The sequence below is a fragment of the Pelodiscus sinensis genome, chromosome 14 (genome assembly GCF_052426305.1).
Source record: "Pelodiscus sinensis isolate ZL-2025 chromosome 14, ASM5242630v1, whole genome shotgun sequence".
In the NCBI taxonomy this organism is placed as follows: Eukaryota; Metazoa; Chordata; order Testudines; family Trionychidae; genus Pelodiscus; species Pelodiscus sinensis.
The window spans coordinates 25,360,023-25,377,367 of NC_143065.1; the positions used below are offsets into that span (position 1 = coordinate 25,360,023).

The window sequence follows — 17,345 nt, forward strand, 5'->3', positions numbered from 1 at the left end:
AACGGGACTTTTTTGAAAAAAACAGCAGTATTTTCTATTTTTGCTAGATCAGACAAATCCTTGCTTTCTCTCTAATTCAAAGTGTTACATGTGAAGCCGACCTGTGTCCTGAGGTGAGACGGATAAGCCGGTGTGTGTTCTGCCCTTGGCAATAGCAGATCTGTGAATTCTGTGTGTCCAGTAGAACAGGGGCTGGGCACCCCAAAGGGATGCTTGAGAGTTAATTTGTGAAGAGACAGCAGGGCCTGCATGGATTGAGAGGGGAGTATTTAAGCTTTCTGCAGCCAAGGTTGTTAGGGAACTGACCCTCGAGAAAATAAGACAGATCTTTCTAATGCAAAGGGTGTAGGGTACCCAGGAGTGCGACATACCTCACTATCTCCAGGAAACATCCCAATTACCTTCTGTAATACACATTCCTACTTTAGTGTTTTTATACCTTTATTCCGATTAATTTATTTCATTGTTCTGAGCATTAAAAACAGCAACAAATATATTACTGCATTGCTATTACCTTGGGGTTATTATGTTATAAAGGCTAATAATGAACTGCCCTCAATACAGTGCTCACTCAAGTAAAATACAAAGGGATAAAAGAAAACCCTTTACCCTGACTATTTTGTAAAGACATAGTAAAAGTCTGGAGGCAGGACAATCAAATATAAATTTTCATTCAGTGATCCACACTCAGTTATTACAGTTGAGTGTAATTAGAAGGAGCTACAAGAATTATCTGTATTTGAGAGGTATCTATGAGATGGGACAATGGAATCAGCAGTCTAGGATGTCTCCAGCCTTTTGTTGCTCTTTTCTGTATCTCTTTCCCAAACACAGTGTTCCAAGAATGGTCTTGCTTGGTACTTAAAAGAAAGAACAACCTTTAACATGTGTGTATATCTTTAGAAGCATAAGCACTATGAGGAAGACAAAAGACTGATGACCCTCTACACAGAGGTGAGCCAGAGATCTAACTATAGTACCTCAAACTGAGTTAACCTAAGACTTCATGAAAGGAATACTATAAAACATATTTGAAAGAGGAATCAAAAGAAATAGGCTGGAGCCAGCATTATAAATAAATATTTTATAAGACAGGAATGTGTAGTTTAATAACTGGTTTAATATATCCAACGTAAAGCAACGTATGTTTGTTTGTTTTTAAACAAATGTATAGTACATCATACAATAAAAAACTCCAAATACAATACAAGTTTATCATACTCCAAGTTCTAACTACATTGACTGTAAACCACAACTTCATAAAATCCTACTTGACTAGCCAATATGTGCAAAATACCTGGTTTTCAGAAAGTTCATATGGAAAGGATACACCAATTTTTCATAAACTGTGATATGGCTTAATTGGTGATACACGGTATGAACTGAAACATTAGCTTCCCAAAGACACTGGTACTCTACCTCTTAGTGGAAGGTGCTGGCATACTGTATTGTCATGTTCCCCTTCTTTATTGGAAGAAATACAAACATAATCCAGTGTTATGTGCGCTTTGTCCAAACTAATACTGTGCTGTTAATTAGTATCTCTGAAATTTTACAATGGGAGTCTCTACCTCAAGAGAAAGCAAACAAGCCGTGTTTTAGTCCTAACTGCAACTACAAATCAGTTTGATGAAAATATGGAACAACAGCAAGTCTCAAAACAGTTGGTTGCCTTGGTATATACAGCTGAACAGCAAAGCTGTCAATGTACGGCAAAAGTTATCTTTTTTGATTCATGCACAGAACTGTTGTTGATGGGAATGAAAGTTCTGGATAGAGCTCAAAGTGCAACAAAAATATGAGGCCAAATTCTGGTTTTATTTTCAGCTTTTGCATCCTAATTTTCTTTAGCCTTTAGTGAGGAGGATACATGGTGGTTATAACCACAGGCAGATCTGAATCAGAGTTTAAATTTGCTCCCTATAAAGTGAAAGTGCAGAGGATCTATAGACTGTGGGCACATCTACAGAGCAAGGCAAAAGTGCAACTTCCATGATAGTCTACTTTGAAAGTCAGTGTGTATCTTAACTAGAAACAATTAATTTTCTCTCTCAATTGCAGAACTGAAATTGAAATACCTTAATTCGGCTTTTGGTGCTATACACACAGCAGGAAATGGAAGGAAGAACACTTTCCCTTCAACTTCCCTTACGTCTTGTGAAATGAGAGTTACAGGAATCGGAATGAGTAGTCCTCTAGCTTGCCATTATTTCAAAATAATGGCTTGCTGTGTAGATGTGCTCTTTGTTATTTCAGAATAACGTTGACATGCCCCTCGAGATTCAGTTTTATGGGTTTTGTAGTACCATGAAACACAACTAGGATGTCCTACCATTCCCATTCCTGATTGCATCTTCCATATACCAATGCAAAAAAAGGCCCACCAGAGTGTGATCCATGCAGAGGAGCTAGCGGCTCTCTACCCAACACAGATCAGGAAGGAGGATTCTGGCAGAAGATTGGTAAAAATAAAAAAAGAAAAATGAATTATAGAGGTCATGGGTTTTTTAATAAAATGAGGCTCCATGGTATAGTTGATCACTAACATTTCACTGGAATTCTCAACATCATATATCATGTACAGAATGGTTTTCTCTAGAGGAAATGCAAAGATGAAATTAAAAGATTATTACATTTCTAGGTTTGTGGAACATAATGTATCTGAAATCTCTCCTCCCTACTTTCCTCTTAGAATATCTATAGAATGTTGCACATCTGATTATACGAGAGTATATTCATACTTAACGTGGTTTTATAATTTTCTTTTCATAATGCAAAATAATCATGAAAAATGTTTCCTACAGCTCATTTATTTGTTCTAATTAGAATTAATGCTAATTAAGTGGCCTCTGAATCAAGTTAAAATATTTTAAATATTTAATTTCACTAATAATGAAATCATTTTAAGAGTCAAAACTTTGTAAAATAAATAAGTGCTTGTAAGGTATAAATGCCATACTAAAATAAGTGGAAGGTAACTGATCAGTTAAAACATTTTCAGTCCAGTCCTGAAGTCTCTAATTTGGCATTTGAAATTTTGCCTGGATAAGGACCTCTTGATTTAGACCTTTGAATTCCAGCATTAAATCTAAATTTCTGGTATGAGTACAGTAAATTCTATATTTGGCAATTTTTCAGAAGAGAGTTTATCAAATAGTTTAGCTAGCACTGCATACATTATCTTCCAAGATAATATATTAAAAACTGCATTATAAAAATACTGTATAACCATTTTAGGGATCTTTATGTGTTATGGTCCCCTGACAATCAACTTTTTCAAAGTTTTAAACTCCAATACTGAATTCTTTATGCTCCATTTGGAACATTAGTGGTACATAATTGACAAAGGACAATATTGAAGTGAAATTCATGAGGTATTTGCAGAGCCATATCACAGTCTGTAAACAATACTGTGGAAATACCTTTGTCTGAAAATCATATCAAACTGACAATAAGTTGGTAAGAACGAGAGAGAGCAAATACATTTCTCTATAGGGCACCTCCTGCACTTTTTGCTGTACCAATTCTGGCATCAAATACTGGTACAACTCCACACCTTAGGGATTCCAGGCAATCATTTTAGTTTTGCATTTATTGCTCTTTAGTCTTTGACTACAAGATAAAGAATAAGGCAGCAGTTCCCAAAATGTATGAAATTAGGCACTGGAACTCTGACAACCTGTACAAGTCTTGTTTACTTCTTGCTTGTAACTCTGAAGCTGGACAGAACATTTATACATTCCAAATGTGTGCAGCAGCAAGTGTCTGGCCTTAGACTGAACCTCCTCCCATTTAAGTGAACTACCTGGAACTGGAAAAATGAAGAAAATTATCAATATTTCAAAAATCTTACAGTTCATTGGTTTCACTGTGTATTGCAGTTGCCATGTCTGCCCCCTCTTCTTCATTTGCCTCCAGTATCTGTTCATTTACTATCAGATTGTATTATTATGGGCTGTTAAGGATCTGATTGCAGAATCAGGGCCTAACACAGATAAAACTAAGACTCCAATAGCCAAAAGAGATCAAGAATTTTTGTTTCATGTTTTCCAAGGATAATACAAAAAGGGATTAGTATGATAAATACATTACTGTGTTACATAATAACATTGTACATAGTTGCTAAACATAAACCTTCATGCATTATAGGGGACAGATATCTACTGTTTTAATTTAGATGGAATATATGAGCCCAACAATCAGTGGTGTTGACATAACCCAGTCACTCCAACATTAAACAGATTTAAACCAGCTTCATAGTGTGGTATTCAGGCTACACCTACATAGCATGTTTCTTGCGCAAGAAGCTTTTTGTGGAAGAGATCTTCCGTGAAAACTTTTTGCGCAAAAGTGCATCCACACTACAAAAGTGTATTGCAAAAGCAATGCGCTTCAGCGCAAGAGAGCGCCCAGACTTCATGGATGCTCTCTCGCAAGAAAGCTCTGATTGCTATAAACAGAATGGCTACCAGGGCACCTGTGCTTCTTTCAATAGGCTGTTTTTGCGCAAAAAAACCCTGTTTTCTGTCCACACACACCTTTTTGCGCAAGAGCTTTTGCGCAAAAAGGCTTATTCCTCGTAGAAAGAAGAAAACCTATACTGCAAAAGGCCCTCTGTTCTGTCGATTCACTGTAAATTTACTTGTGCAAAAACATGCTTGAGGTGTGGACGCGTTGTAGATTTTTGTGCAAAAACGACTGTTTTTGTGCCAAAACCTGTAGTGTAGACATAGCCACAGAGACCACAGCCTGCTTATCATGTATCATGGGAAAAACACCATTAAAAATCCTTTTAACTTTTTTATGAGCAACATAAAAAAAACAACCCTGAAAACAATTAAAGCATTTGAAAGGTAAAATGTTAAATAAGGTTTTCATTTTAACAACATTCCTTTTCCCTTTAGCTGTATAAGTTTTTAGAAGGAAAAAGACCCTTGTCTGATAGTCTTTAAGATAGTTTCAAAGAGAGTCAGAACTGTTCCTTTTGAGGAAAAGAAATTAGTTGAGATGGGCTGGGGCTGTCATTGCTGCTGCTGTTAGTCTGTTTCCTAAAGACCAAACAAAACAAACACATACCAAAGGGAAGAGAAAAGAACATACCAGATTCAGCTCCTGTCTCTGGTGTGACTTTCACTTGCAAGCTCACCATTGCGAAAACACAGGCACAGCACACGATCTTACCAGCCACTCCAAGACTTAGCAAACTTATACCAACATTGGGCTATTTAGGGCACTGAATTTCTGGTTTTAGGCTTACAATTATGTTGCACAGAGATGCTGAGATCAATGTTCCCTCTTATTTTTTCGATCCATGTGTTCCCATCCATGTGCAGAATAATTTTATATGCACTGAGACATGTGTGAATGTGCACCATCAGTAGAAACAACAAACCTAGCTGTGGGTGCTCTGCTAATCAGTTGGGTGGCATCTGAATCTCTCCAGAGCAACCGCACAAGCATCCTGCTTATAGGGAACACTGGCTGAAATTTTCTTTTCCCTGGGGATGCTCCCCTCTCGCTCTGCCCTGAGCCTCCACCCCACCTCTTTGGCCTCACTCTCGCTCCACCACTTCCCTGCCCAGTCCTCCCTCTTCCTGAGGCCCTCACCCACTCACTGCTCAACCCTTCCCCTCCAAACTCCTTCTCCAGCCACCAAACAGTGGTGGCAACTTCAAACATATGTGGCCTAGAACCAGCAGGAACTTTTCAGAATAAATCTGGAAAAATCAGGCCAGTTAGCTGAGCACCCACTATTTTTTTCCATGGGTGCAATATCAGAATTGGGTGGTTAGCATAGAAAAGACTGTGTTGGTCTTTATTCAAAGGATTTTATTTTGCTTTATCACCTACATTTTTTTTGTGACAGAAAAAAACCCACTGCAAAACCAACTTTTCTTTTTTTAGCAATCTGATCAAATGGTATTTGCTCCTGATCTTGTGAGCAGTTAGTTTTCTTGCAAGGCTCTCTATAGTATATCTATGATAGGAGAAGATTTGTATATAGGCAGTCCCCGGGTTACGTACAAGATAGGGACTGTAGGTTTGTTCTTAAGTTGAATTTGTATGTAAGTCGGAACTAGTACATATTGTAGGGGAAACTCTAGCCAAACATTTCTCCAGAGCTCAGTTTTATTCTCCCACACCTCACTTCCCTCAGTCCTTTATTCTCAAGCTGAGGTGTCTGCTGAGAAAAGCCGCTCCACATCTCCCTGGTCTGCTGTGGGGGGCGCTAGCTTCACGTCTCCCTGGTCTGCTGGGGGGAAGCAGCTAGTGCGGGGTTGCCTCACCCCGTTTGTAAGTAGGGATCCGATGTAAGTCGGATCCATGTAACCCGGGGACTGCCCGTATTTTAAAAGCAAGCCATTTTCTATGCAAAGGATAGTTAAAGCATTCTTCCCGAAATGGATACATTATGGCTCAATTTAATCAGAAGCATAAAGACAGAGTCAAAGTCCTTAGTGCAGCTAAGGCTTATCTATAACTGTATCACAGTAGTAGGCATAATATGAAGTAATTTACCTAATTGCAAGTGGACTATGGCAATAGTTTTTCCTGCAGTGAGAGACCAAATATTTAAATCCTCTATTGAATAAACATCTTCAATTTTCATTAAGTCTTCTTTAATGCGGTCCACATTCAAATGCTTTGGAACCCCTACAATATTAGAATGAGAGAAAATTAATTGTTTCTAGTTAAGATATACACTGACTTTTAAAGTAGACTATTATGAAAGATCACAAAAAGACAAACAAATAGTTCTTGTAACATTTAAAGTGCCTAGTTGTATCTAATTATCAGTGAAGAACATAGGAATTGCCATACTGAATCAGAACAAACTTAAAAAACAAGTAATAGTCTTGCAGCACCTTAAAGACCAACAAAACATGTAGATGGTATCATGAGCTTTTGTGGGCACAACCCACTTCTTCAGATGACTAGAATTATTAAACGTCAAGTTTCTAAATAAATAGGGGATGTGGGGAGAAAGAGAGAAGGAAAAAGAAGGGAAAAAAGGAGAAAGAAATAGGCAGAGTGTCCATGCTACATTATTTCAAAATAATGTCAAAATGCTGTCAACCTGGAGGACTTCTTATTCCAACTCCTGTAGCCCTCATTGTACATGTAAAGGAAGTCGGAGGACGAGTGCTCTAATTCGAAATAAGTGCTGAGTAGACACTCCCAATTTTGAAATAAGCTACATAATTGATGTAGCTCAATTTGCATAGCTTATTTCAAGTTAAGCCCTGCTGTGTAGACTCATCCTAATTGACTATATCTTTCCCCTTTTTTTCCTTCTCTCTTCCCCCCTAGTCCCCTATTTATTTAGAAACTGGACCTTTAATAACTCCATTCGTCTGAAGGATTGGGTTGTGCCCACAAAAGCTCATGATAACATCTATATGTTTTGTTACTCTTTAAGGTGCTGCAAGACTATTGGTTGTTTTTGGTTGTTTTTCCAGTTAGAGACTAACAGAGGCTATCCCTCTGAAGCTTTTGAATCAGAACAGTAATCCTTCCAGTCCAATAACATAGGAACTGCCCTGTTATCTCAGACCTGGGTCCAATTAGTCCAGAATCCTGTCTCCAAGAATTGCTTGCACCTGTTATCCCTAACAATCTCATCCTACCTCCTGTTAGCTTACATCTTGAAGTACATACCTCCCAAAATTATATTTTGTGTGAGTGTGAGAGAGAGAGAGAGAGAGAGAGAGAGAGAGAGAGAGCGCAAAAGCTGGATATTCTTGTTCACTATACAACTGTCCCCACCATCTCTGAATCTTCCATGTGACAGTGCTGTATACAGATTAGGGATGTAAGTGACTTGTTGACTAGTCCCTCGACTAATTGCTCCCCTTCCCCTTCCTGCCTTTATTAGAAGGAGCAGGAGCCGGTGCTGGGGGAGCCGGCTTAAAAGCTGGTTCCCCCCAGCACCATCTCTGAGTGGGGAAAGGGAGGCAGGGGGGTAGCAGGGACTGGGCGTGTGTCGAGAATTAGCTTATTCCCAGCTTGCACCCAGTTCCAGACACTGTGCCTCTGGAACCTGATGGCTCTTAATACGTTTAAAAATCAGAAGCACAGCGGGGGGACTAGGCACAAGCCGGGACAACTGATCCTTGGTTCATGCTGGGTTCCCCTGCTATGCTTCAACCTTATAAATGTATTAAGAGCCTACATTTAAAAGGCAGAGCCACAGCGGGGTTAGCTCCTGGGGCCGGGAGCTAACCCTGCTGAGGCTTCTCTGCTTATTGACTAATCGAAATTTCACATCCCTATACCAGATACTTCAAAGAAAGATATAAAACCCCCTCATGATGGACAATTATGCAATAACATGTGTCTGGGGAAAGTTTCTTCTATAGCCAGGTAGTCGATGAATATCACTTATAAATTGATATAACTTATAATTATTTATTTTAGCTAATGTAACTGCAAATATTATTCATGCAACTTTTTCATCCTTTTTAAAAATATTCCTAACGTGTTCTTTGCCACAGTGAGTTTCACAAGTTAATTATATGTGGTATAAAAAGTTTTTTTCTTTTATCAGTTTTTGAAATTTGCTACCTTTTTAATTTCATTGTGTCATGAGGGGAAAAAAAGAAGCACCAAATGACATACCTACACCAGTCACTAAGTAATATATACATCCAACATGCCACATCTTAATATCCTTTCTAAATACTCTTAAACCAGTGTTTCTTAAACTGTATTCCGCGGCATGAGGCTCTCGGAGGTGTTCTGCAGAGAATAGAATTCAAAATGGTGCCCTTAAAGGAACAGGCAACCTTTTTTTGGGGGGGAGGGCTCAATAACTGCCCCTGACTCCCCCCCCCCCCAACAAAAAATCCTTGGTGTTTCTCATTAAAAAAATTATTGTTTGGTGTTTCTCGGTCTTAAAAAGTTTAAGAAAACTGTCTTAAACCTTTTAAACATACTATGGAAGCTTTTTGGTCACCCTTTATATTGAGCATAAATCATTTATAAAGATTAATATATGACTACTAAAACTCTATGAACATGAACATTCCAGTCAGAAACTGGAATTTTTGCCTCATGGTAAGTCTCAATATTTCAAAATTTAGTTTCTGTTCTGAAGCAGAATGGAAAAGCAAATTATTGAAAAAATACATGGAATAAACAATTCCAAAACATTTCAAACTGTAAATGGCAACATGAAAAATGTTGGCAACTTTTATCAAAATAATTCTACGTTAAGACATGTTTTCCTCTTGAAATGACATTTTTTTCTTTTCAAATAACACTTTAAAATGAAAAAATGTTTCCAATTCACAATTTGGAACAAAAAACATTGCTTCATTTCAAAACATCAACTTGATACAAATTCTTTAATATGATTCTCACAACTAGAAAAAGTTTTAAACATTTCCATAATGAACAATATCTCAATTTTCACTCTCAATTTTCACAAAAACTTCATTTTCCACCAGTAAATTTGGCTAGCTCTATATGTTACAGTCATTAGGCATGTATGTTATATGTTATAGATGGTTTTAAGATCATCATTAGCAACTGTTATAGATGATTACCAGACATGGTTTAAAAACCTTCTCATCTATGAGAATCTATAACAACCAATTTAATCATTTAGTAAAACATCTATTAATCAAGCTATAAATGGAAACTTAATATAAAGTGTGACCAGTTTGTCAATAAATCTCACTTATTTTCATTCCTCTTCTCTGGACCTTTTTTTATTTCTGCTCTATCTTTTTAGAAACAGGATGACAAGGACCGAGCAATGTTTTCATTGATCTATTTCCATTGACTCCTCTGTCTTTCAAGGGTTACAATTAATTGAGAACACATCAATATGTAGAAATAATCCACTATTTTGTTGCTGCTCTCTTGTTCATTTACTGTAGATGGTTATAAATATATTTTTCCAATGCTATTTTTACAGTTTTCCAATTAATAATTTTACTACAATATTAAAATAATCCCCATAATCATCCCTAACATATTTTAAAAATATTATACATATAGGTACTCTCCAGTCTTATGGTACAGTAGATTATTTTAATTACCATATATACTCAAACATAAGTCAATTCATTCATAAGCCGACCTCTCCCAACTCACAGACAAAAATGTTAGAAAGTCAATGACCCATTTGTAAGCTGACTCTGTATCGGCATTGTACAAACTTCCAGTCCCAGCTTGTCGGCGTCAATGCAGGCTGAGGGACACACTGGCTGCAGGCACTGAGCCTTTCAGCTCCCATTGGCTACTCTTTGCCATTCCCAGCCAATGGAAGCTGAAAAGCTCCATGCCTGCAGCCAGCATGTCCCTCAGATTCTGCAAGCAAATAAATCTCCCAGCGTGCCAGCAGCTTGCCCTAGCAGGCTGGGAGCCAAAGTTTGCTGACCCCTGTTGTAGACGCAATTCAGGACTCGCTTCTTTTTTAAAAAGAGCTACGGTTTTACTTTTATTGAAATTATATCCACATGAAATGTGACCCTTCCACTTCACAACGTGCTAGACCTTACTAAGGAGATTAAATTTCGATGAATTAACTAATCAAATAGCCAATGGGATTTCCATCGACTATTCGATTAGTCCATAAGGACTTCCGTGTTCCGCCTTTGAAATGTACAAGACTGAAACGCTGCACAGAGTCTGGGGTCAGTGGGGGACTCAGAGTTCCACACTGGCCCCAGGCTCCACACTGCACTTCCTCTTTGAAATACACAAGAGCCTCTATTGGGGACCCTTGTACATTTCAAAGTTGGTACGTCCCATGGAGCCCAGGGCCAGTGGGGAGTCACCTGCTGGCCCCAGGCTCCATGCGGCGCTTCTGCTTTGAAATGTACAAGAGCCCCAGTGAAGGAGCTTTTAAGCTGGCTCCCTCCAGCACCACCTCCTCTTTCCCCACCTTGCTGCCTTTTTGTGACAGAGGCAGCAAGGAGGGGAAGCAACTAGTCAATTAGTGTGTCGACTATCCAATAAGCATTTGCTTATCGGATAGTTGACTAGTCGATTAGTCGTTTACATCCCTAGACCTTACAAGACAATCAAAAAATACAATGAATGACAGTACTATGGCACTGTTGTCAGTCTGTTCTTGAATAATTTGAGCTCTTTGTGCATGTTGACCACAGGACCCCCTCTAAGTCTCTAGGCAATCTGAAAATAAAATATGCAGAACTGAAATCTTTAATAAAATGTAAATAGTCTGTTATCACCCCCGACATGCCAGTCTGCAGAGCTTCTTTGAAATAAACAATGAACAATTGTAATCTGACAGTGGTAAAGTAGGTAACATTCCTCTCTAAAGTTCTACAAAATGTGTAAATTATTTTCTAAGATTTTCATGCTAGAATTTAACATGAACAACAGTGAAATAAAAAGAAAATGGTCTGCTTATGATGAAGCATTTAAACTTAAAGTTGTTGAATATGCAGAAGCAAACAATAATTGGGCTGCTGCCCGTGAATTCTGCATCCATGAAACAAGTTGGAGAATGGCAAAAAAATAAAGCAACACTAAAAGACATGCCAAGAAGCAACAAAAAATGTCCAACAAGGTGCGCTTCATTTCCTGGGCTGGAGAAAGATCTCAATGATTGGGTCGTTGAATGTCGACAAAATGGGTACCTTGTCACTAGAACTGGAATTCGTCTGCCTGCTTTGCAAATGTAAAAAGACAACAAATACAAGTCAGAAAAGCCATTAGTGTTTATAGTATCAGCAGGTTGGTGTACTCGTTTCATGAACTGCCATGGTCTCTGTTATAGGCAGTGAACAAGGATAGCACAAAAGCTGCCAAGAGATCTTGAAGAAAAAAAGTGAATTTTTCCAAAAGTTTATAATAAAACCTCAAAAGGAATATGCATTTGAGCTGTCACAAATAGGAAATATGGATGAAACACCAATGACATTTATCTCCTGAGCAACAGAACAGTAATTGGTGTCAGTGAAAAACGGGTTTAATTAAAACCACTGGTTATGAAAAAATCCATTTTACAGAGGTTTTATCATGTTTGGCCAATGGATCAAAGCTCCACCCTGTTATTATTTTCAAAAGAAAAGCCTTGCCTAAAACCATAACATTTCCTGGAGGTGTCATCATGCGTGCACATGACAAGGGATGGATGGATGAAAGTGGTATTGCTGAATGGCTGGAAAAAGTATGGATAGGAGTCCAGGAGCACTTCTCAAGAAACCTTCTTTGCTTGTTCAAGGCGCACAGGATGGATGAGCTGAAACATGTGGCCAAAAAAATGAAAATCGCTTTGATCATAATACCTGGTGCAGGGGTGGGCAATAATTTTTTGGTGTGGGAGGGACATTCCAAGATTTTGGAAAGTGGTCAAAGGCCACACTTTTCTGTGGAGGGGTACAGGGTCTAGGATGGAAGTTGGATATAGAAGGGTTGGATACAGGGTAAGGGAGACAGTGTGAGGACTGAGAGGGTATTTGGGTGCAGGAGGGGGCTGTGACCTGGGTCAGAGGGTACAGGTGCAGGGTCAGGGAGGGAGTGTGGGTGCAGGAGAGGATTCTGGCCTTGGGGAAGGATTTAGGAGGGGGTATAGGGTCTGGGAGGGAATTGTGACCTTGTGCAGAGGGTTTGGATGGTGTCCTGGGGGAGGGAGTTGGGATGCAAGAGGGGCAGGAGTGCCAGAGGCAAACTCTGGCTGGGAGGCACTTACCTAAGCTCTCCTGGCCTGCAGCACCTCCAAGGCAGGCTGGGTTCCCTGCCTGCTGCAGCCTCAGATCGCTTAAAACTGCAGACAACTCTCTCCATGTGGCTCTCAGCTCCAGGAGGGGGAAAAGGCTTGCGCTATCCCCATCACCCAAGCTAATCTCTCAGCTCTTATTGGCTGGTTGTTTCTGGCCAATAAGAGCTGAGAGATTGGGTAGAGTCAGTTGTTTCTGGCCAACAGGAGCTGAGGCTTGGGCTGGGGGCAGGGAGGTCACTTGAAGTCTCCCCCTCCCTCCAGAGCAGAGAGGCATGAGGAGCAGCCCTGTGCTTAAGTCATTGGCCATTGCGGGCCTGAGGGTCCTGGCAGGGTGTCTGCGGGCAGGATCCAGTGGCTTGGCAGGCCGGATCTGGCCCATGAGAGGTATCTTGTCCACCCCTGACCTGGAGGCTTAACTTCTGTTTTATAACCACTTGATGTCTGTCTGGAAAAAAGTGTTTAAGGACAGGCGACACAAAATGTGGTCTAACTGGATGTGCTCAGGCATGACGAAGTTGACAAAAGCTGGGAATTATATGAAGTCCGAAATCAATCTGGTTGCCCAGTGGGTCAAGGATGCGTAGGAGACCATTCCCTTGGAAATGATAGAAAAATCATTTAGGAAATGCTGTATCAGCAATGCACTTGGTGGAGCAGAAGACGACGCCATATTTGCTGATGACACAATGGAGGCTGATGATAAGGAATCGGAGGATGACATTGCTGCCATCAATGACGACAATGCAGGAGCAGCTATGACTGAAACTGAGTTTAATGAACTAGTGAACTGGAGACGGATTCAGCATTTGAAGGATTTTAAGACTTTAAATAAGTGCATTAGAATGATATGAGACTCAAACATGGATTGTAATTTTGATGACTTGTGAATACATATTTGTTCAGTTATTGCAGCAGGTTTTTTGTTAGATTGCATTAAAATAAATCTATTAAAACTTCTGTGTTTTTCTTCTGACTCCAACTTTTAGAAACAGCAGAATCCACAGCATGGTCACTTCTCAAGCCAGTGGGACAAACAGCTGGCATGCCAAGACATTAGAGTACTTGGAGCATCTGCAGGCAAGGAGCCTGTCAGCTGCCATTCATCATTCTGGGTCAACAGGAGCAGCGGAAAGAGGTAGCAAGCACGTCCCCTGGCCTGCGCTGCTTCCTCAGCTCCCATTGGCTGTTGTTCACGGTTTCCAACCAATAGGAGCTAAGGAAGTAGCGTGGGCCAAAGGATGTGCTGATCTCTGCTTCCCACTGCTCCCGATGACCCAGAATGGCAAACGGAAGCGATTGGGAGATGCTTCACCTATATAAAACCTCCTGGCGCACCAGTGGTTTGCCCTGCTAGGCTGGAAATTGAAGTTCCTGACTCCTCCCCACACTGGAAAAAATATGTGAAGCGCAATAACCTGATCATAAGCCCACCCCCACTCTTTGCATAGGGAATTTTTACAAAAAAAATCTGGTTTATGAACGAGTATATACTGTATATATATTTAGCAGTCTAGCCTATATGAATTATCTCCGGAACGGCTGTCTTGTCACAACTTAAATGACTAGTTTGTTCCAGTATCTCTTCTTGAACTCAGTATTTGAGACTGTCTCAGATTTATTAATTGCAAAGAGCAACTCTAGGATAAGCAACTACCCATTGTCCATTCTGGTGAAGGCTGTTGCAAAGTTACTTACCTGTTAAATAAGCAAGTGCCTGATGGCTGTTTCTGCTGCATTTCTTACCCCAAGGAATCTGGACCTAAATGCTAATCTCACACAATGAGTTGCCACTAGTCCACTGTGCCAGCTTTTAAAATGCATACAAAAAATAGAATCTAGCTGCTAATATTATGCAATCAAGTTTTAAAATTTAGTATTCCCACTTTAACAGTGTGGCTTAGGTTAAATGCATTTTGAAAACCTACTGAGCCCCATAGACACTGATGTTGAACAATGATCTCTGACAAAACAAACCAATGCATATTTACTTTTTTGGAGCTGCTAAAACTGAGTTGAAAAAGTTCCCAAAAGTACATGATATCTAAGAACTACCTTTCATCGCTTATAGTTAATTCAGGAAGACTATGCAAATCACTAGAATTCAAATATGAAATCTGGTGCATCTGTTAGTTGTCTTATCTGTTTTCTTAGGTAAAATCTAAATACCATTACCCTGGAACTAATTGAAATGTCTTAATTGTAGGCACAGTCATTGTTTTTGCCCTCTCAATGAACTTTTTATTTTATTTATTAAGATAAAAATTGACTATCAACATTGGTGAGGCCCTGTTCAGAGTTTTTGAAATGAACCATAATTCAACAAAGCAGAGTGTTAGATACCCAACAACTTTAGGGTGATAGCTGCATTAGTCCTTTCTCCCTAACATACCCGCTTCCCCACACACACACACTATCATAGTTGCATTTCCACTAGGGGTAGTAACATTTAGACTGCTAGTTAAAAGAATGCACTGGAGGCTGCTAACATTTTAACCCCAATGTTGTCTAGCTCTGCTCTGCATAGGGTAAGATGACATAACAGTTGAAAAACAATGACGAATCTGAACCCGTGCTTCTACTGTTGATACCACCAATAGAATTGCAACAATGGTGCAAAAATAATGGTGGAAAATTTGAGGAGTAAAAGCCTGTGTGCGCAGCTTTTTGATCCAGATTTGCCTATTTATAAGAATTTTAATGTTCTAGATAAAGTAAAATGTGAAATCAGGTGCTTGGCTGTGGCAGAGAAGCATATAGTAGGTAGGGGGTGGAGAAGGGAGAATATCGGAGTGCTGTGAATTTCACTTTTGCCTTCCAAATTCTGCACAAGCTGTGTGCCAGGTACGCATCTAGCAACTTGGCACAAGTTAAAGTAGCCTGAACACTGCTCTAAGATATACCAGCTCCCAGTGACCCAACAGTGGGGCAAAGGGAAGCCCCAGCCCTGCCAGAGTACGAGGAAGGCACCAGGACCCTTATAACACACTTGGACACCCCTACACTGGGGCAATCCTCTGATGGCTGGATAAATCAGCCCTATAGCCAAGTTCTGCTTGATGCCATGTAAAAGTTTGTAACCCATCCAAGAATCTTGAACTATGATGTCTGTGATCACTTATTCAATATAATTTAAATATTCTTAGTGAACATTTTGTACAACAGATAAATAAAGAATTAGCCATTGCCACAAATTTTTACTTTAACTGCTAGCTGAGATGTAAAATTAAAGAAGACTATCACAGAATTCATAAAGATCTTACCTTCCAGTATAATAATGCCTGTATCCCTGATGATCCGGACTGTCGTAAAAACCACAAGTATTGAGAATATGTAAGTACATATGGGGTCAGCAATCTTGTATTCTGGCTGCAAGACACAGATTAAGAGTTTGTAAGGAAACAGGCTTCTTGTAAAGATTTTAAAAAGACTAGGTCCAGTAAGAGTCAGCTACTTTTATCTCACACTTTATTTTATATTTAGTTCCATTGAAGAATATTTTAAAAATATGTGCATGATAGAGGTCTAATCTGAACTCATGTTCTGAAAATTAACTGAATACTGAATATTTCTGTTTCTTACATAATGGCTCTTTACAACTAGTATGAGAGTTAACATTAGAAATGTCCATAGTCAGAAAAGACTAGTCCACAGTTACAAATACTAGCAACATCCTACCTTGAAGCGGACGATGTATGCAGCTACAAGCACACCAATACTTTGTACCAAGTCCCCCAGGGCATGTACAAATGCTGCTCTCACTGCAAGGCTGCCGTGTCCCTGGCTATGCCCATGGGCTGTGTTAGGAGTGTTTGATGGAGGTACTTGGGAGTGTGAATGGGAATGAAGGTGACCTGACTGATTCAGTAGAAATCCCATTCTGAAAATGAGAGGAAAAGGAATCAGAGCAGAGGGATTATTAAGTATTTTGATCAAAGGATGGAGAAAATATTCTGATTCATTACTACTGCATGTCTCATTTTTAGAACATGAAGAGACCCCAAAAAAACCACACTAGCATACAAATAAAATTCCAAGGTGATTGAAACTGATTCAATACAAATTAAATTACAGACTGTGAATAAATTTATGTATTGCATTTTGTAAATGTATACAAGGAATCTTAATGTAGGGAAACGGAGCTTACATCAAGTTTACTGCAACACCAACGGCTGCTGTAATAAGCATTATATCTCCATTAATTTCATAGTCCATATGGATAGTTCTTTGAACAGCTTCATATAAGAACACCACCATTAGGATATATACCAGCAAAACACTAATGATGGCTGACAACACCTCTGCAAACAAAAAGGAAACAACATTACAAGAGTGATCTATAGATCTACTATATTCTATTTAAAATTTCATTTGTTGTTTTTTAACCATGCAATAATTGATTTTCAGTAGATTGTTATGCCTTGAAATATGTTGTGCATCAAGTCATATTCAGAAGATACTGTTAGCAAACAGAACAATTTGTGCTAATTAGATAATACACACACTCATGTCAGTTTTGTTCCTGGAAATATATTTACTCTGTTGAAGTCAAGATACCTAAGTGGGTTCAGGAGATGCCCATTCTAGATAGAAGCTTTGCCTAATGAAGTTGCACATAAAGGACAGATCAAATATGGCCAAAGGCACT

The 17,345-nt window shown here is 39.3% G+C and overlaps 1 protein-coding gene across 2 annotated transcripts in view; it reads right to left on the bottom strand.

Annotated features, from left to right (window-relative positions):
- Window positions 1–1,069: 1,069 nt before the first annotated feature.
- The window catches only part of SLC30A4 (solute carrier family 30 member 4), a 53,295-nt gene continuing 37,019 nt past the window's right edge, over window positions 1,070–17,345 (bottom strand). For both annotated transcript variants that reach the window (XM_075897167.2, XM_075897166.2), the window contains exons 4-8: window positions 16,845–16,998; window positions 16,376–16,577; window positions 15,961–16,066; window positions 6,520–6,654; window positions 1,070–3,811 (exon numbers count right to left, since the gene is read on the bottom strand). In XM_075897167.2, coding sequence (XP_075753282.1) covers window positions 3,657–3,811; window positions 6,520–6,654; window positions 15,961–16,066; window positions 16,376–16,577; window positions 16,845–16,998 — 752 coding nt within the window. In that variant the 3' untranslated portion in view covers window positions 1,070–3,656. The remainder of the gene's footprint in view (window positions 3,812–6,519; window positions 6,655–15,960; window positions 16,067–16,375; window positions 16,578–16,844; window positions 16,999–17,345) is intronic.